We start from the raw sequence: 20,027 nt of genomic DNA, 5'->3' as shown, positions 1-20,027 counted from the left end.
TAATGTAGATTTTTTTTCTTCAGATCATCATCTGCGAGTTTCTTGAAATGCATTTCTTTCTTCAAACACAGCTGTGTTATTATTCTCTGGCTCTCTTCCTCACCATGCCTTTTATTTTGTAATTTTGTAAAGTCTCAAGGGATGTTAATCTTCCCATGTTGCCACAAGTTTCACATATTCTAGGTAAAAGAAGGTGAAATATCACTGGCCGGTTCCTTTGAATGAATGCTGAATGGCAACAGTTGCAGAACCACAAAGCCACTTTTTATCGCTTCCTTTTTATGTCTCGTGTGGATACTGTGCAGTTTCATTTATTTATGAAGTATTAGTTTTCCACACAAGCAACTGAGTAATCATAAAAAAATCACATAGGTCAGCGTACAGTAAAGGGTTGTGCCCTAGTGGAAAAGTACCCAGGAATAAGAAAACAATTAACCAAACCAAACCATTAACAATCTGTGGAAATAATTCATGTGTAAATGCACAATACCCAAATTCAGCAGCTAACAAATCATTTTAATTGTATAATAGTCTAAATGTAATAAAGTTGGAATGATATTGTTGTAACACATTATATTTTTTTTTATTACCAAAACACAAGCTATTCCAGTGATAAAATCTGAAACTTTGAATTTATAATAAAAAGCTACTAAAGCTACTCAATGCCATCTAATAAGTTGGATTTTTGTTTAGTTTAAATATTTCAATATTGTGTTTGATGCTTTAAACACTTGATGAGTTTAATGCAGGATAACTGAACCAACACCACTGAAGTGGAGGAAAATATACCCTTCCCCAATCATCTGTACCGTCAGGCGTCCCCAGCTTTTACTTCTAAACCTACTTCTCTTCTTCTTCTTCTTCTTCTTCTTCTTCTTCTTCTTCTTCTTCTTCTTCTTCTTCTTCTTCTTCTTCTTCTTTTAAACAAAATCACTGGATGTAATAAATACATTGACCTTTCCTTTTAAAAATGTCCTGAGCAGTGGTGTAAAAGTATCTGTTAGGTAGTCTGTGATTGTTCTTCCAGGCTGCAGGATTAACTGGATTTCGAATGCAATTCTCGAACTCACAAACTAATTTCTCATCATTGCTTAGCACACAAACTGACACAGGTTAACGTGACCACACAAGCAGAAGTTTAGATCGACTTTATTTTAAATCAGTATATAATAAAAGGAATAAAAAATGAGTTAATTAAAGAAACTAAAAACGACGCTTTAAGTAATATAGGATCATAATGTAGTGGAAACGGTAAATAGACCTAACCTGAAATTTCGAGATCTGCTCCAGTGATCTAGACGAGTGTGATCTGGCATATTGGTGCAATAAGTCCGTCAGATAAAGAAGAGTTACTCTTCTTAAGGGTTACTTAAGTGTTTAAAAATGAGCTACAAAATTCACAAATGCTAATATTTTATTAATTCGTTAATATATGTACCAGTGAATATATGCTCACATTTGCATGACATCAGAACCACCTGCACTGGGGTATTAGTGTTGTTCATTCCAATATACAGTGAATTGCTTAATCAAATCTACAGGCGATAAATTACTCAGGGTCTTCAAAATGAGAGTTTTTATGCTTTTTTATAGTGGTCACAATTCAAGCTAGGCCGTATTTGTCCTGTACCGGTCCAGAAAATTTTGAAAATTGAAATTGTGGGTTTCAGTCAGGGTTACTGATCTCGTGTCTGCCTATACAATAGTAGTGTCTTTATTCATTATTTCTCAATTGAGATGAAAACATGGGCTAATCTTCCGATTAAGACGTGAAGCAGTTTTCCGTAGGTTACCTGGTTCACACAGGGAAGCCACAGGTTCAAGATAAAACAAGGCGAAATGTCACTCATCGGTTCGCGTTACGACACATTCCGCACAGTCATCAAGCCACTTTCAGTTTCTGAAAGTAAGAACTTCCCTTTTATAGCACACATGGACACTGTGCAATAGACCTGGAGCGTTAGGTAAAAGAAGCAACTGAGTAATTCCAACTGTGAAAAAAATACATTGTTCGTTGTTCAAACCGAAAACATTGTGTGCTGTGTGAAAAAAGATGCCGAAAAAAGGAAAAAAAAAAACACAAACAAGTAATGCAAATTGATGAAATGTGCAGTACCAGCTTTTATTATAAATTACACAGATTTAAGTAAGGTGGCCGTTAATGAAATCTCATTGTATTTAATTATTTTTATTTTCGGGGTGTAAACTGGCGCTAAAATCGAGATAAATATTCAAGGAAGACGTAATTTTTTTCATATCACAACTTAACTATTTCAGAAACATGTAGAGGTAGCCTAATGGGGAAAAAAATCAGCTGTGAGATGTGTTTCTTGTTTTGTGTTTCACGTATTTAAGTTCATGTATTTATGTTTGGCAGGTAACTCGTAGTGACGTAAATTACTAAATTAACGAGGGTGATACCTTAGCTTGTTTAAAAACGCTGCCTATCCTCCACTGTGGAATATTTTCTTTGATTTGGATACAAATTCTAATCTGAGATTTCCGACATTACAGCCTGTTGTACGTTGAGGCCTCAACCCGCTCACCTGCGGGTTTCCCAGGTATGGAAAATGAAATATGTTCGCTCTGCTATAAATGCAGCGCTGCAGGTCTGCTCCAGCAGACATCCGAGAGTTTGCTTCATACAAAGGAAGTTTATACCTTTAAAAAATGATGAACAGGATTCTCTTTGCTTGCCTGTTTCTCGCTCTGTCCACTGAAAGCTCCTCGCTAAGCTGCAGATGGATGGATCATAAATTCAGACAGCACAACGAAGAAACTCTGAATCTAATTGATACCATGGTGAGTGTTTAATGCTTTAATATTAGTTAATTTGTTATTTTTCGTGAAAGAATTATTTCACTTGAGCATCTGATGACTAAAACACTCAATGTGTTTCAGGCTAAAAACTCCACTAACACCACTGAAGTGGAGGTCACTGTGGCCTTCCCTAATCACCTGTACCACCAGGTGTCCAAATCATCAGTAAGTGAACCTCAGCTTTTGCCTATTTATAGAAAAAAACATAATTTTCCCTTAGGACAGATTAATTTTGTCTTTTAAATCCACTCTTATTATTATTGAAGCATTTCTAAAGTGGTCTGTATTTGATCTTCTTCTTCTTCCAGGCTGAGGATAAACTGGCTTTCACAGTTCAGATTCTGGAGGAGGTGGCTGCCCTGTTTGAGGAGGATCACAGCTCTGCATCATGGGAGGACAGCACAGTGAGGAACTTGCTCAATATTGTCAACAAACAGGCTGAAGAGCTTCACTCCTGTGTAAGTTCACTTTCAGTTAGGTTTTTATTACATTCGAATATGATACTTTACATGACATGACATATTCTTAATTGTCATTTTGCTTGTAATTAAATTAGATTGGGAGCCACAGTCACAAGAAGAAAACCACAAAGCTGCACATGTACTTTAAGAGACTCTCACATCATATCCTAAAGGAAATGGTAAGATCACATCATTCTCATTAATTTGGGTTTTAGATCAACCTTAAAGTAAATAGATATAATAACTTGTTTCAATAACAATAAGAATATTAATATTGGTATTTCTGTAGGGTCACAGTGCTGAAGCCTGGGAGGTGATCAGGAAAGAAGCCAAAGCCCATCTAATGAGAGCAGAACAGCTGGCTTCATCTCTGCACACGGCCCAATAAAACCTGTCTCTTGTCATGTCTGTAATGACGGCTGTGTTAATTTAATTGCTTGTCTATTTATTTTATTTATTTATTTATTTATTTAGTTACTTGGTTATTTGTATATTTTTGTTTTGATTGTTTTTCTATGCTGATGAAGATTTAGGAATATTTTTTATCTTTATAATGAGCAAAATGAAAATTTTGTAAAATATATTTTACCAAATAAAAGAATCTATCTTCTTACAAAGTGAATTTATTGTTTATATTACTTTTTAATATCAAAATGGTGAACTTGTAAGTTCCTTTAACCAGATTTCGATTGCAATTAAACTAAAAAATGAAAAACAAAACTCCACAGTGCTTGGAAGTTCACGAAAGTGGAATGAAAGTGTTCTTTAATGGGTTAAAAGGAAAGCCCATAATATAAGATGTAACTCTTCTGTCACTTAATCAATAAATTGACACGATTAAGACAGTTATTTCATGATGAAATAAACAAAAACGTGGGTAATGTTTTTCCAGCCTTTCTGTTTTACATTGATCCAGTTTGGGCCAAATTTTAACTGATGGCCTCACATTTGGAATATTTTGACATAGAGAGGAGTTCATGGTCTCCTCAGGGACTACAAGTTGTTCACGTCTTATGGCTGCAAAACAAGTCCTCTTGTATCTGCGCTAATATACTTAATTTCAGATGTGATGCTGTGAAGTTTACTTTTTGTTAAATAATTATAAATACTGTCGTCTAAGCTTCCACTTAAATTATTTTACAACCTGAAAATGACCAAATTATTTATTTATTCTTTTATTTATTTTTAATGCTCGAATATGGAAAAACTTAGAATTGAAGAAGTATGTACCATTTTTCAGTTCTTTTATGCATGATATAGGTATATTTGTATAGGCATTGTGCTCATGTACTGCATCAGTCTAACTTTTACTTTGTGTGGGGTGGCTGAGGCTCAGGTGGTAGAACAGATCAGCTACTGATCGGAAGGTTGGTGGTTCGATCCTTGGCTTCCCCAGTCTGGATGCCTTGGGCAAGTTGCATTCATCGGAGTATGAATGTGTGTGAATGTAGTTTAGGTTGCACTTGAAGTGCTTGTATGAGTGGGTGTGAATGGGTGAATGAGGCATGTTGTATAGAGCGCTTTGAGTACCCCGGGAGAGTAGAAAAGTGCTATATAAGAATCAGTCCATTTACCAGATCAGGGGTGGTACCTCTGAGGTGGCAGTTAGTCGAACCTTGGACAATGCAGTTTACATCCTGATGGTGGAACACTGGACCAGCTCTTTATCCTCTTGAGGATACTTGAGGGTGCATGGGAGTTTGTCCAGCCAGTCTACATGGGCTTTGTGGACCCGGAGAAGGCACTCGACCATGTCCGTCAGAGTGTCTTGTGGAAGGTACTTCAGGAGTATGGGCTGTTTGGCCCATTGCTATGGACCACTCAATTCTCATACAACCATTTCAGGAGCTTGGTCCGCATAGCCAGCAATGAGCAATAAGTCAGACTGGTTTCCGGTGGGTGATGGATTCCACCAGGGCCGCCCTTGTCACCGGTTCTGTTCATAATTTGTATTTAGAGAATTTCTAGGTGTAGCCAAGTGGCAGAAGGCTCAGATGTTCTCTGAATCTCAGCTCTGCATTTCGTATATGATGTTGTTCTATTGCCTTCATCGGCTGATGACCTCCAGCTCGCACTGGAATGCTGCACAGCCAAATGTAATGAAGTGAATGAGAATAGCACCTCCAAATCTAAGGCCATGGTGCTCAGCCAGAAAAGGGTGGACTGTCCACTCGTGATCAGGGATGAGTTTGTGCCCCGAGTGGAGGAGTTTAAGTATCTTGGGGCCCTGTTCACGAGTGATGGGAGAAGGGAGAAGGACATTGACAGACAGATCAGTGCTGCGGCTGCTGTACTGGTCCATCAGGGTGAAGAGAGAGCTGAGTGTAAAGGCAAAGCTCTCAGTTTACTCGTCATACTTTATAAACCAAAAGAAACCAAACCAAAGAAAGTCTCTAAAGTGGTCTTGGTGCTCATACTCACTCCACATGAGGTATCAGTACTTCTACTTTCTATGTTGTAAGAGCTTTTGTGAAGAATCAAAACAATCTTTCTATATAAATCTGGACAATGTGTCTAATGTTTGATTGCACTCATTAAAAATAAGTGCATAACCATTATTCTTGATATTTCAGGAACAGAAAAGTCAACAATTTCAATTTGTGTGATAAGAAAATATTTATTGACTTTAACATATCAAATAATATGTCTAGTTTACTTTATGGAAATTTTTCAGAAATCTAATAAATAAATGAATAAATAATACAAAAATAAATACTAGTGTCAATATTATGAATACAATAAATAAATTAAACCAATTAAGAAATACAAATACATTTTAAAAATTTATCCGAAAGACGAGTTTTAGTGGGCATTTCCCAGAGACTTAACCAGGGATGCGCATTGACTCAGATGGTCTTCTGTAAATATATTTTACAAAATTTTCATTTTGCTCATTATAAAGATAAAAAATATTCCTAAATCTTCATCAGCATAGAAAAACAATCAAAACAAAAATATACAAATAACCAAGTAACTAAATAAATAAATAAATAAATAAATAAATAAAATAAATAGACAAGCAATTAAATTAACACAGCCGTCATTACAGACATGACAAGAGACAGGTTTTATTGGGCCGTGTGCAGAGATGAAGCCAGCTGTTCTGCTCTCATTAGATGGGCTTTGGCTTCTTTCCTGATCGTCTCCCAGGCTTCAGCACTGTAACCCTACAGACAAAACAATATTATCATTATTAAAATACCAGCGGTGTAAAATCTGTCATATTGAAATACAGGTTTAGTAAAAATAATGCAGACTTACATTGGCCTTTAGGATTTCATTTGAGAGACTCGTGAAATGCGTCAGCTCTGTCGTGTTGCTGTGGCTTCCAACCTAAATAACCCACAAGGAAAGAACAAAATATATTTGAATACATCATTCACCACTTTAACTTATTCACATTTGTCAGAGACTGATAAAATATATATAATAGAGACTGAATTCATTGTAAAATTTAAAAAAAAAATGCAATATCATTGTTCATTGTAATGAAAGTGAGCTTACACAGGAGTTAAGCTCTTCAGCCATTTTGTCGACAATACTGAGAAAGTTCTCCACTGTGTTCTTCTCCCATGGTGCAGAACTGCGATCCTTCTCAACCAGGGCAAACAGCTCCTTCAGAATCTGAACTATGAAAGCCAGTTTATCCTCATCCTAGAAGAAGAAGAAGATGAAGATGAAGAAGAAGAGATCACTATAGGAATACTTCTTTAAAACTTCAAGATGAATAGTCAAAGAACAAGAATTCACACAGCTATGAGAAATTTCCCAGGGACCGAAAATCTTTGTTTGCACAGGAACAAATGTTTGAAAATAACATTGTTGTGTTTTGTCTTTGAATTATACATTTTTATGGACAGGAGTTATGACAGAGTCGTGATAAGAGACAACTCCCTTGGCTCTGTGGGAGAGAATCCCTTCGACCCTTTCATAGCTGAACAGTCTATATATAGGTAAAGACAAACTTTTGTGGATTTGCAATCACGACACTTTCCATTCTTTCATTAAAAAAGAAACAACTTTATGTAAAAAGCTGGGGATGACTTACTGTTGCTTTGGACTTCTGGTGATACAGTTGATTAGGGAAAGCCACTGTGTGCTCAATTTCAGCATCCTTAGTGGTGTTAGTAATCTGCATCACACACAAAACACGCACACACATCATATCCATGGAACTAATCAAACTATTTAAATCAATACCATGTTAAACATTATGCAAAGAAGTGCACTCACCATCATATCAAGGAAACCCAAAGCTCTCTTGTTGTACACATGGAATTGATGTTTTATGTCGTCTCGATCATTTACAATCCATTTGCAACCTAGCAAAGAGCCCGTACTGTACATCCCGAGAAACAGGCAAGCGATGAAAATCCTGCTGATCATTTTTGAAAAATGTAGAAATTTCCTTAGTGTGAAGCAAATTCTCAGGTCTCCTGGTGTTCTGATGGAGCAAACCTCAGGCGCTTCATTTATAGCAAAGCCCAAGGACACACCTATTTCATTTTCTAATCAGCTGGATAATCGTCTCAAAAGTAAAAACATAGCAGATTTATGTCATCCTTTTAAGATTTAATATCTGTTCTTTCATTTATAGAGAGTGCAAGATTTCGTTTTCTAACTCTATCAAGTAGAAACTAGAAAAACGTGAACCAGAAAAAAGATTTGTCATTATTTTTTTAGCTTGTGTTTGTGTTTTTTTGTTGTTGTTGTTGTTGTTTTTTATGATAATTGTGTCATATAAAGACAGTGTTGTACAAAAATTGGCTATGATATAACAAAAACTGAGGCAGCAGCACCATGAGATGACGTCAAGTTACCACATAAAAGCATAAAAACACAAATCTCCACCTCTATGTCAATCTCTTAATACTTGCGATTAACATGAAACCTTTAGGCGATTTTAAAGTAAACGTAGAACAACAGTCGTTTAATTAGTTTAATTAGTTTAATTAGTTCAATTAGTTTAAATGTAATTTAATTACTGTCAAGTAAAAGTTTATTTATCCGAAATCTGTTTTTACTTCTTGATTTTAATCTTGGAAAATTTAAGATAGGAGATTTACAGCAATGTTTTTCAGGGAGTCTTTACTTTCTTGGCAGTTTGCAAGACATTAAGGTAGCTAAAATTTAAAAAAAAAAATAGTTTTAGTTTTTTAACCTTCAGCTGGTTTCAAGTAAACCTCGGATAATGGTCGTTTAATATATGTGTATTTTAATTACCGTCATGTAAAAGTATATTCATCTCAATTCTTTCTTACATTATTTTATCTTGGAAAATTGAAGGTTGGAGATTTACAGTAATTATTTTCAGGCAGTAGTATTCACCTTCTTTGCGGGTTGCAAGCAGTAGCGGTTTTTGATATCAGCATCGTGGTGGGGGGCGGATTCACGGGCATCGGCAAATATAAATAAATAAATAAATTGCTCGTACTCATGCTGCCCAGACATCAGCCAGCGCGTATTGGGAATGGCATAGGCACCATCGGTTTTCTATCGCCCATTTGCTGGGAGTAAGGGCGCCCTCCGTTTGCGAGGTGCGCCTGCTTCTTGTGGCACAGGGAGGAGAGGGCGGGGCGGCGGGGGATTCTTTGGCTGGTTGGATAGCATCTAATAACCAACTCGCAAAATAAAACAATAAAAAAACCAACAAACACCAAACACGAGACATCATGATACTGACTTATCATTCTAATTCTATACGCGAAAAGTGAGCGCGAGAGCCCTCGGTGCGCCTGCTTGCTGCTGAAGTCAAAGTAAACTTTGTCATCTCCGCTATATACAGTCCAGTATATAGGGAGACGAAACGCCGAGCCTCCAGTTACAGCAGTGCAAGTAAACGAACAACAAATATAAGAAGAGTAAGAAAATAAATACACACTTTAGGACTCGGGGTAAAGGGATCAATAACAACTTAAAATTTATAATTTACAGTTTGATGATCTGTCTGTGAAGGTTCTCAGTCATCCAGGTCATCGTAGTCAAAGGAGCTTGCAAAGAAAAGCGTCTGGACTTCTTTAAGTTACTTGAAGACGTTTCACCTCTCATCCGAGAAGCTTCTTCAGTTCTAAGGTCAAATGGTGGAGAGTCCCAGATATAAACCCCCCACAGAGGGACAAAAGGACCCCCTGATGATCCTCTAATCGCCTGAGCCAAGGTGTGAAACTGGGTGTGGGTCCCAATCAGCCAGAGTTTCGGGTGAGTTCATTGTGAAACCTGGCCCCACCTTATCATGCGAATTCCTGAGGTCAGATGGCCCAGGATGTGAGTGGGCGTTAAGGCGTCTGGGAAGGGATCTCAAAACTGGATTATAGATGGCAGAGAGTTGGTGTCGTAAACCACCGCCTCTGTTCAAAGATGGTCGCTCACAGTGGACATAGATGGCTTCTTTCACTCCTCTTTCAAACCATCTGTCCTCTCTGTCCAAAATGTGAACATTGGCATCCTCGAAAGAGTGTCCTTTATCCCTAAGATGCAGATGGACTGCTGAGTCTTGTCCTGTGGAGGTGGCTCTTCTGTGTTGTACCATGCGCTTGTGAAGTGGCTGTTTGGTCTCTCCAATGTAGAGGTCTGGGCATTCCTCGCTGCACTGTACAGCATACACCACATTGTTAAGTCTGTGTTTTGGCGTTTTGTCTTTCGGGTGAACCAGTTTTTGTCTGAGCGTGTTGCTGAGTCTGAAATACACTGGGATGTCGTGCTTGGAGAAAACTCTCCTGAGTTTTTCTGATACACCGGCTACATAGGGGATGACAATGTTGTTGCGTCTGTCTTTCTTATCCTCCCTCGCTGGTGTCTGATCTTCTTTTCTGTGCCTCTTTGCTGACTTTAAGAACGCCCAGTTAGGATAGCTGCACGTTTTGAGTGCTTCCTTTACATGTGTGTGTTCCTTCTTTTTTCCTTCAGGCTTAGAGGGAACATGTTCTGCCCGGTGGTGTAGGGTCCTAATTACTCCAAGTTTGTGTTCCAGAGGGTGATGGGAGTCGAACAGGAGGTACTGGTCCGTGTGTGTGGGCTTCCGGTAAACTTCGATGTTGAGGTTGCCATTCTCTTCAATGTGCACAGCGCAGTCCAGGAAAGGCAAACAGTTATCCTTTGTGTCTTCCCTGGTGAACTTTGAAGTTTGATGATCTCACACACAGCCTGTCGACAGGGGAGGGGGGCCGGCTGCTTCCAAATAGAGCACATTTCATTCATAAAGATGTAAATCCAAGCCCATATGTATTCATGATTTGAATCCTGGGTTGTGTGAAATCCCAGAAATACACCTTAGACAAAGTGAATCTGCGAACTAGGTGTAGGTCTATTAGGTTATATTGTGGCGATCGTTGAGTTGGGGAATTTGTGTTCATACTGGAGTGCAAAATTAAAACCAATGGAAGATGGACAAGAACAGTTCAAAGCCATCAGGTGCTCAGTTTAGAAAAAATAGAAAAGAAGAGGAGGAGAAACGAGCAAAAGATACAGGTAAGCAGATGTGTCATTGGATAATGGCAGGTCATCCTGAAACAATCAGAATCAGAATACTTCATTCCCTAAGGAAATAATGTGGGTTACAGTTGCTCCAAAGAGAAATGGTAAAAATAGTCCTGTTCTCATTGTATGACGAATTATGATGGCTGTTTGGTCGCCGTTTGCATACAATGCATACTCTCTCTCTCTTCATATGTATGTATATATGTGTGTGTGTGTGTGTGTGTGTGTGTTTCCGTCCAACAGTTTTATGTTACTGTACAATTCCTAATATGTTTTGTGTGTGTGTGTGTGTGTGTGGGGGGGGGGGGGGGGGGGGGGGGCTCCAGAGGGAGTGTTCGCCCGGGGCGCCAAACAGGCTAGGACCGCCACTGGTTGCAAGACATTAATGGCAGTTTTAAAAAAAATGTTAAAAAATGAAAACAGTCAACGTCGAACACATTTCGTTACTTATGATGAAATAAAATGAAAGCGGATGTGCGCCAAACGTCAGTGACGCTCCTTACGCACGTTTGTTTTCATGTAGGGTTGATTACAGGAGAGAAGAAAAGAGTATAGAGTGATTTAAGTTTATGTTTTTTCAGGTTCTGAAATATATAAAAAGCCAAATATACAGGTCATATAAGTTGCAGAGTGTGTTATGAAAAGTCTTTAGCAGGGCAGGAGCTGTGAACGGAGAACAGAAAGTCTGTGGCGTCTACAACAATATGTAACAGAGCACTAAGGTGTCAAATAAAATGTCAAAGAGATAAATGTATAATTTATTTATTTATTCCATCAATTAAACATACATTTCCCATTCATTCCCAAACAGGACTCAAAACATATTTTACTAATATTCCAGCTGCACATTAAACCTATCAAACCAAAGGTGCGAGCAAATAACACTACACTGCACTACACTAAACCCAGTTTAGAGACACTGCAATCAATTTACCACTGGGCACGCACTGCAAACAGTTCTGGTCTCAGCACAGCTGGGAATCAGCGGTATGCGTAACCTGCAGTCTGGATTTATAAAAGGGAAGTGGCACAAATTAATAAACGAAAAGATAAAGATAACAACGAGAGAGGTTAGTCCGCTCTTCATTCATAACAGTCTTTACGGCTGGACGGACTAACCAAAGGAAATTACAAATCAACCAAAAAGAAACATTAACTGCAGAGGCATCACAACAACAGAATATTGATCGCGCGCTGTCGATCTACAGCTTGAACACCATTAAAACGTCACACGAACAACATACCCACTCGCACCAGAGTGAGTTAATTGTCTCTGGAACTTCCTCACCGAGGAGCGCTGACCTCACCTCACACACCTATTAACTTTCAAAGTTCCTCTGCCAATCACACGGCAGAAAGCAGCAAACTGCCAGGTGACACTTGTTCCAAGTAGAAACTCTACGCCGCCTATAGGTGATACTCGTAAACTACAGCTTCCACTTTGGGTATTTTTTTTCTCTTTACCGAGGAAAATGAAAGCGGCTGCCACGTGAGTGAAGAATGGGCGTAGGTATGAATGAGCAGGTGTATTTACCTTGGTTCATTGCATCATTGCGTCATTTCATGTGGCCTGCATTTAGCTTTTTTAGCAGTTTCTTCATTATTAAGCAGCTTGCACTTCTGCTGTACTTGTAAATCAGTTGTGATGTATTTGTGTTAACCTCATGTAACCGGTAGTGGAGGTCAAACCAGGAGTATTTATCTGCTCCGAGTCTGAAATAATAATAACTGAAAAAAGCCCCCCTCAGCAAAACAAAACAAACAAACAAGAAAAGCAATCCAGCACATGTAGTACTTGCAATGACGTTATCGTTAACATATATCTGACCTGTGATCTGATCACTTTTGTTTCATCACCTGTTCATGCATGTGGGTCCACCGTCTGCCTGCCACATGCCCGTTTCTTGACAATAATAGATGAAAATGTCCTCAAAGCAGCATTAATATCCCTGTAACACGTTACCTGTTTAGTATCAAAACGTAAGCCTATACACGATTTGGTTACAAATGAAATCATCAGTCGTGAGTTGAGTTTGTCGTCATGTTTCTTAGGTGTTCAAATGGATGTGTATGTCCACGAATCCTCATAATGAGGTCAAACCCTCATACATCATGATATCTTATCTTCTTTAAGATATATTGTTAAGTGTGGGATATTTTTTTTATAGACGGAAATTTAAATCCCACGTGTACGACATTACAGCTTGTTGTACCTGCGGGTTTCCCAGGTATATAGAAAATGAAATATTTTCGCTCTGCTATAAATGCGGCGCTGCAGGTCTGCTCCATCAGAACACCGGGAGACATCCGAGTTTGCTTCATACAAAGGAAGTTTATACCTTTAAAAAAATGATGAACAGGATTCTCTTTGCTTGCCTGTTTCTCACTCTGTCCACTGAAAGCTCCTCGCTAAGCTGCAGATGGATGGATCATAAATTCAGACAGCACAACGAAGAAACTCTGAATCTGCTTGATACCATGGTGAGTGTTTTAATGTTTTAATATTAGTTGATTCGTTATTTAAATAGTTTTAGAATTATTTCACTTGAGCATCTGATGACTAAAACACTCAATGTGTTGCAGGCTAAAAACGCCACTAACACCACTGAAGTGGAGGTCACTGTGGCCTTCCCTAATCACCTGTACCACCAGGTGTCCAAATCATCAGTAAGTGAACCTCAGCTTTTGCCTATTTATAGAAAAAAACATAATTTTCCCTTAGGACAGATTAATTTTGTCTTTTAAATCCACTCTTATTATTATTGAAGCATTTCTAAAGTGGTCTGTATTTGATCTTCTTCTTCTTCCAGGCTGAGGATAAACTGGCTTTCACAGTTCAGATTCTGGAGGAGGTGGCTGCCCTGTTTGAGGAGGATCACAGCTCTGCATCATGGGAGGACAGCACAGTGAGGAACTTGCTCAATATTGTCAACAAACAGGCTGAAGAGCTTCACTCCTGTGTAAGTTCACTTTCAGTTAGGTTTTTATTACATTCGAATATGATACTTTACATGACATGACATATTCTTAATTGTCATTTTGCTTGTAATTAAATTAGATTGGGAGCCACAGTCACAAGAAGAAAACCACAAAGCTGCACATGTACTTTAAGAGACTCTCACATCATATCCTAAAGGAAATGGTAAGATCACATCATTCTCATTAATTTGGGGTTTAGATCATCCTTAAGATAAATAGATATAATAACTTGTTTCAATAACAATAAGAATACTAATATTGGTATTTCTGTAGGGTCACAGTGCTGAAGCCTGGGAGGTGATCAGGAAAGAAACCAAAGCCCATCTAATGAGAGCAGAACAGCTGGCTTCATCTCTGCACACGGCCCAATAAAACCTGTCTCTTGTCATGTCTGTAATGACGGCTGTGTTAATTTAATTGCTTGTCTATTTATTTTATTTATTTATTTATTCACTTGGTTGTTTGTATATTTATTTTTGTTTTGTTTTGATTGTTTTTCTGTGCTGATGAAGATTTAGGAATATTTTTTATCTTTATAATGAGCAAAATGAACATTTTGTAAAATATATTTTACCAAATAAAAGAATCTATCTTCTTACAAAGTGAATTTATTGTTTATATTACTTTTTAATATCAAAATGGTGAACTTGTAAGTTCCTTTAACCAGATTTCGATTGCAATTAAACTAAAAAATGAAAAACAAAACTCCACAGTGCTTGGAAGTTCACGAAAGTGGAATGAAAGTGTTCTTTAATGGGTTAAAAGGAAAGCCCATAATATAAGATGTAACTCTTCTGTCACTTAATCAATAAATTGACACGATTAAGACAGTTATTTCATGATGAAATAAAAAAAAAACGTGGGTAATGTTTTTCCAGCCTTTCTGTTTTACATTGATCCAGTTTGGGCCAAATTTTAACTGATGGCCTCACATTTGGAATATTTTGACATAGAGAGGAGTTCATGGTCTACTCAGGGACTACAAGTTGTTCACATCTTATGGCTGCAAAACAAGTCCTCTTGTATCTGTGGCAGAAAGCTTTTACTTAGGTGTTCTCTGAATCTCAGCTCTGCATTTCGTATATGATGTTGTTCAAGTTCAAGTTCAAGTTCAACTTTATTGTCACTTCAACCATATACAGTTTAAAAATACACAGTGAGGCGAAACAACGTTCCTCCAGGAACCAAGGTGCTACAAGACAAGTTAGTGCAAAAAATATATATATATATATAATATATCTAGTAATAATATTGTGCAAAAGAGCATTTACAGGTTGGTGTGTGCGATGGTTTGGTGGTGTAGGTCAGTGTGTTTGCGCTTGTGTTGGTTAGTCAGTCCAGTCTCAATGTTTTGAGGTATTTGAGTTAAGCTGAGTGATAATGTTAGTGTATGTGTGTGTGTGCGTGTTTATCAGTCAGTCCCTTTTTGCTGAGGAGACGGATGGCTTGTGGAAAAAAGCTGTTGCACAGTCTGGATGTGCGTGCCCGAATGCTTCGGTACCTTTTTCCAGATGGCAGGAGTGTAAAGAGTGTGTGAGAGGGGTGTGTCCGATCAGCCACAATGCTGGTGGCTTTGCGAATGCAGCGTGTGGTGTAGATGTCCTCAATAGAGGGTAGAGAGACCCCGATGATCTTCTCTGCTGTTCCCACTATCCGCTGTAGGGTCTTGCGGTCTGATATGGCACAGCTCCCAAACCAGACAGTGATGCAGCCGCTCAGGATGCTCTCAATATTGCCTTCATCGGCTGATGCCCTCCAGCTCGCACTGGAATGCTGCACAGCCAAATGTAATGAAGTGAATGAGAATAGCACCTCCAAATCTAAGGCCATGGTGCTCAGCCAGAAAAGGGTGGACTGTCCACTCGTGATCAGGGATGAGTTCCTGCCCCAAGTGGAGGAGTTTAAGTATCTTGGGGTCCTGTTCACGAGTGATGGGAGAAGGGGGAAGGACATTGACAGACAGATCAGTGCTGCGGCTGCTGTACTGGTCCATCAGGGTGAAGAGAGAGCTGAGTGTAAAGGCAAAGCTCTCAGTTTACTCGTCATACTTTATAAATCAAAAGAAACCAAACCAAAGAAAGTCTCTAAAGTGGTCTTGGTGCTCATACTCACTCCACATGAGGTATCAGTACTTCTACTTTCTATGTTATAAGAGCTTTTGTGAAGAATCAAAACAATCTTTCTATATAAATCTGGACAATGTGTCTAATGTTTGATTGCACTCATTAAAAATAAGTGCATAACCCTTATTCTTAATATTTCAGGAACAGAAAAGTCAACATATTTCAATCTGTGTGATAAGAAAATATTTATTGACTTTGACATGTAGAATAATATGAAATAGTTTATTTTAATAAAAATTACAAAATAAATAAATAAATAAATAAATAATATACAAATATTAAAAATAGTGCAAATATCATAAATACAATAAATAAATGAAACCAACTAAGATATAATTTAAAAAATAAATTAACTAACATATTTTAAAAAAAATTTATCCAAGAGATAAGTTTTAGTGGGCATTTCCCAGAGAGTTAACCAGGAATCCGCATTGACTCAGATGATCTTTTGTTATGTTCCTGATCGTCTCCCAGGCTTCAGCACTGTAACCCTACAGACAAAACAATATTATCATTATTAAAATACCAGCGGTGTAAAATCTGTCATAGCTAAATACTAAATACAGGCTCAGTAAAAAAAAATAATGCAGGCTTACATTTTTCTTTAGGATTTTATTTAAGAGTCGCTTGAAATGAATTTCTGTCCGCCGTTGCACCTTCTGTGTCGTGTAACTGTGGCTTCCAATCTAAATAAATCAAGAGAAATAAAACAAAATATATTTAAATAAATCATTCACCACTTTAACTTATTCACAGTTGTCAGGTCTTTTACACAAGAGAGACTGAATTCATTGTAAAATTACAAAAACAAATGAAAGTGAGCTTACACAGGAGCGAAGCTCTTCAGCCTGTTTGTTGACAATATTGAGAAAGTTCTCCACTGTGTTCTCCTCCCATGAGGCAGAGCTGTGATCCTCCTCAAACAGGGCAAACAGCTTCTCCAGAATCTGAACTGTGAAAGCCAGTTTATCCTCAGCCTGGAAGAAGAAGAAGAAGAAGAAGAAGAAGAAGAAGAAGAAGAAGAAGAAGAAGAAGAAGAAGAATGTTAAGAAATATATTCTAAAACACTTCTTCAGTAAAGACTCAGAGAAGAGAAACACACAGAACTTCTTGCTAGCAAGGGCAGTCTCCAGAAACTGAGACTCGCGCTGAGAAACTGCCCCGGTCTTTATTTATACTTCAGTGAGCGTTTGTTCCTTACATTGCAATGTGGAGGTGTGTGTGTGTGTGTGTGTGTGTGTGTGTGTGTGTGTGTGTGTGTGTGTGTGTGTGGTCAGAGTGTGGCCCCATAAACAACTTCCCTTAACCTGCTGGTCTGGAAAATCCAACAGTTCATCTATATGTAAAGAAGCACTTAAACTAAAACTGACATAGCTACGTTAATCCTACCGTAAAACAATAAGACAAGGTACGACCTCTCTCATGCTCCTAGGATGTGGGGGTGAATACCCTAGAATGTTACAGACCTCCTAGGATGAAACATTCTTTCAATATGCCACCAACTATATACTTCTACACACAAATAATTACATGCAGCATTCTACCATATGCAAACTTATATCATTAAAAGATTATACTGACTACTAAGTACAATTTTCCATTGACAAAGAAGAAGAAGAAGAAATAATTACTATAGGAATACTTCTGTGACACTTGAAGATGGATGGCTTAGAAAGTCAAAGAACAAGAATTCACACAGCAATGAAAATTTTCCCAGATATATCTTAGATTGCACAGGAATAAATGGTTGAAAATGAGTTCTTTGTATTTCGTCCTTGAATTATGCACAGTTATGACAGAGTCGTGATAAGAGACAACTCCCTTGGCTCTGTGGGAGAGAATCCTTACGACCCTTTAATAGCCGAACAGTCTATATATAGGTAAAGACAAACTTTTGTAGATTTGCCATCCTGACACTTTCCATTCTTCCATTAAAAAAAGAAACAACTTTATGTAAAAAGTTGGGGGTGACTTACTGTTGCTTTGGACGTCTTGCGATACAGTCGATTAGGGAAAGCCACGTTGTGCTCAATTTCAGCATCCTTAGTGGTGTTAGTAATCTGCATCACACACAAAACACGCACACACATCATATCCATGGAACTAATCAAACTATTTAAATCAATACCATGTTAAACATTATGCAAAGAAGTGCACTCACCATCATATCAAGTAGACCTAAAGCTTGTTTGTTGTGCAGACTGAATTGACACATTTTGTCGCCTGGATCTTTTACAATCCATTTGCAACTTAACGAGGAGCCCGTACTGTACATCCCGAGAAACAGGCTAGCGAAGAAAATCCTGCTGATCATTTTTGAAAAATGTAGAAATTTCCTTTATGTGAAGCAAACGCTCATGTGTCCTGGTGTTCTGATGGAGCAAACCTCCAGCGCTTCATTTATAGCAGAGCCCAAGGACACACCTATTTCACTTTCTAATCAGCTGGAAAATCCTCACAGGCACACGTCTCAAAAGTAAAAACATGGCAGATTTATGTCATCGTCATAGTCGTTTAATTAGTTCAGTTGATTTAAATGTAATTTAATTACCGTCAAGAAAAAAGTTTATTTATCCGAAATCTGTTTTTACTTCTTGATTTTAATCTTGGAAAATTGAAGATAGGAGATTTACAGCAATGTTTTTCAGGGAGTCTTTACCTTTTTGGCAGTTTGCAAGACATTAAGGTAGGTTATTTAAAAAAAAAAAAGTAAAAAAAAAAAAAAAGATCAAACAGCCAGTTAAAATCCAGTTTGGACACACACACATCAGTGTTGTGTCTGTAGACACACACACATCAGTGTTGTGTCTGTAGACACACACACATCAGTGTTGTGTCTGTAGACACACACACATCAGTGCTGTGTCTTGACTGTAGACACAAAGGAAAATGAAAGTACGAAACTTCCGTACGCACGTTTGCTTTCATTTTCAAGTATGCTACGATTACAGAGGATAAGAAAGGAGTATAGAGTGATTGAAGTTTATGTTTTTTGAGTTTCTGAAACCAATAAAAAGCCAACTATACTGGAAATATATTGTTTCGGTGGTGAGGCTATGCGGTGGAGTAGTTTATAAGTTGCAGAGTGTGTTATGAAAAGTCTTTAGCAGAGCAGGAGCTGAGAACGGAGAACAGAAAGTCTGTGGTGTCAACAACAATGGAACCACTATGTCGTCTTTAAGTGTTACTCGTAAACTACAGCTTCTACTTTGGGTTTGTTTTTTTGTTTGTTTTGTTTTTATTACCGCTTCTGTTTACCTTTAGTTAAGGTTAGTAGTTAACCTACTTTCTGCATGTTGATTTTGTTCGTTTTTAATGTGTTGTCTTAAATAAAAAAAATAACCCGGAAACCATAAGACACAAAAAATATGTCGACAGTAAAAATGAAATCCCGCCAGAGGATTGGAAATCAACTTGAGTTGGAGCTCGTTTAGATGGTGAAATGCAAACACGCTCTATGTAACTCCTGCCACATAAATCCTTATATAAATAAGCTAAAAGCATACATAACAGATAAAACAATTTTATTCTATTTACTTTTTTCTATTTAATTGAGCTTTTTACTTTAGTGTATTTTTGTTATTTTCATGTTATTAAGCTATTTGGGTTTAACCCTTTACAAATACCATGATAGAATGGTTTATCTTCTGGGTGATAAACCATTTTATCATCCAGAAGGGCAAAATAGCCATTTTTGTCTTTTGTTTTTTGTTTTAATGTAAAAGTCATAAAGCTAATAGCTATAATTTGTCACTTCTAAGTCAGATTAAATAACATAGGAGGTCACTTTTACAATTCATGAAGAATAATTTTAATGTCAGTGGCAGGGTAGGCATGCAAGTGACACAAATAATGTCAATAAATTATGTTTTTTGTTTGTTTGTTTTGTTTTTGTCATGTAGACTGAGGAATAAGTTCAGGCAAGAGTTTCCATTGGCTGTGATGCTCGCAGATGCAGATCGCAAGGTCATCTGCAGTGAGAGTAGGTAGCAGGTGGAAAAGGACCTAGAGGTACGAGCCATGAGGGAAGGTTTACAAGACAGGAAAGAGACCTGCTATGATTTATGGTTTGGAGGTGGTGACATCGACAAAAAGACAGGAAATTGAGCTGGAGATGTTAAGGTTTTCTGTGCAAATAATCAGACTGGAAATGAGCATGTCAGAGACA

General features: G+C 37.8%; 4 protein-coding genes and 1 long non-coding RNA gene across 6 annotated transcripts in view; 2 read left to right on the top strand and 3 right to left on the bottom strand.

The window, feature by feature from the left end:
- LOC113028107 (uncharacterized) overlaps positions 1-20,027 on the bottom strand; it is a 460,838-nt gene that overhangs the window by 58,169 nt on the left and 382,642 nt on the right. The gene's annotated exons all lie outside the window — the stretch shown is intronic.
- On the top strand, positions 2,671-4,635 carry LOC113028133 (interferon a3-like). The gene is made up of 5 exons (XM_080305256.1): positions 2,671-2,802; positions 2,902-2,985; positions 3,129-3,278; positions 3,377-3,460; positions 3,571-4,635. The coding sequence occupies exons 1-5, from the start codon at positions 2,671-2,673 to the stop codon at positions 3,667-3,669; spliced, it is 549 nt and encodes a 182-aa protein (XP_080161382.1). The 3' UTR covers positions 3,670-4,635.
- On the bottom strand, positions 5,856-7,778 carry LOC113028137 (interferon a3-like). The gene is made up of 5 exons (XM_080305376.1): positions 7,515-7,778; positions 7,330-7,413; positions 6,786-6,935; positions 6,543-6,614; positions 5,856-6,448 (listed from the first exon to the last, which is right to left on the bottom strand). Exons 1-5 carry the CDS (start codon positions 7,665-7,667, stop codon positions 6,350-6,352), a joined length of 558 nt encoding a protein of 185 aa, XP_080161502.1. The 5' UTR covers positions 7,668-7,778; the 3' UTR covers positions 5,856-6,349.
- LOC113028135 (interferon a3-like) lies at positions 12,140-15,479 on the top strand. 2 transcript variants are annotated; one of them, XM_026178166.2, is made up of 6 exons: positions 12,140-12,267; positions 13,160-13,238; positions 13,341-13,424; positions 13,568-13,717; positions 13,816-13,899; positions 14,010-15,478. In XM_026178166.2, exons 2-6 carry the CDS (start codon positions 13,182-13,184, stop codon positions 14,106-14,108), a joined length of 474 nt encoding a protein of 157 aa, XP_026033951.2. In that variant the 5' UTR covers positions 12,140-12,267; positions 13,160-13,181; the 3' UTR covers positions 14,109-15,478. The 2 variants fall into 2 exon arrangements, with proteins under 2 accessions (XP_026033951.2, XP_026033949.2); XM_026178164.2 differs by lacking the exon at positions 12,140-12,267 and having other exon boundaries at positions 13,107-13,238; positions 14,010-15,479.
- LOC113028139 (uncharacterized) lies at positions 16,028-18,074 on the bottom strand. The gene is made up of 5 exons (XM_080305727.1): positions 18,021-18,074; positions 17,836-17,919; positions 16,687-17,025; positions 16,456-16,545; positions 16,028-16,350 (listed from the first exon to the last, which is right to left on the bottom strand). Exons 1-5 carry the CDS (start codon positions 18,072-18,074, stop codon positions 16,252-16,254), a joined length of 666 nt encoding a protein of 221 aa, XP_080161853.1. The 3' UTR covers positions 16,028-16,251.

Source organism: Astatotilapia calliptera, chromosome 8, assembly GCF_964374335.1.
Source record: "Astatotilapia calliptera chromosome 8, fAstCal68.1, whole genome shotgun sequence".
Classification (NCBI taxonomy): Eukaryota; Metazoa; Chordata; class Actinopteri; order Cichliformes; family Cichlidae; genus Astatotilapia; species Astatotilapia calliptera.
The sequence above is the reverse complement of the archived record's forward strand: the minus strand, read 5'-3'. Positions and strand labels throughout refer to the sequence as shown.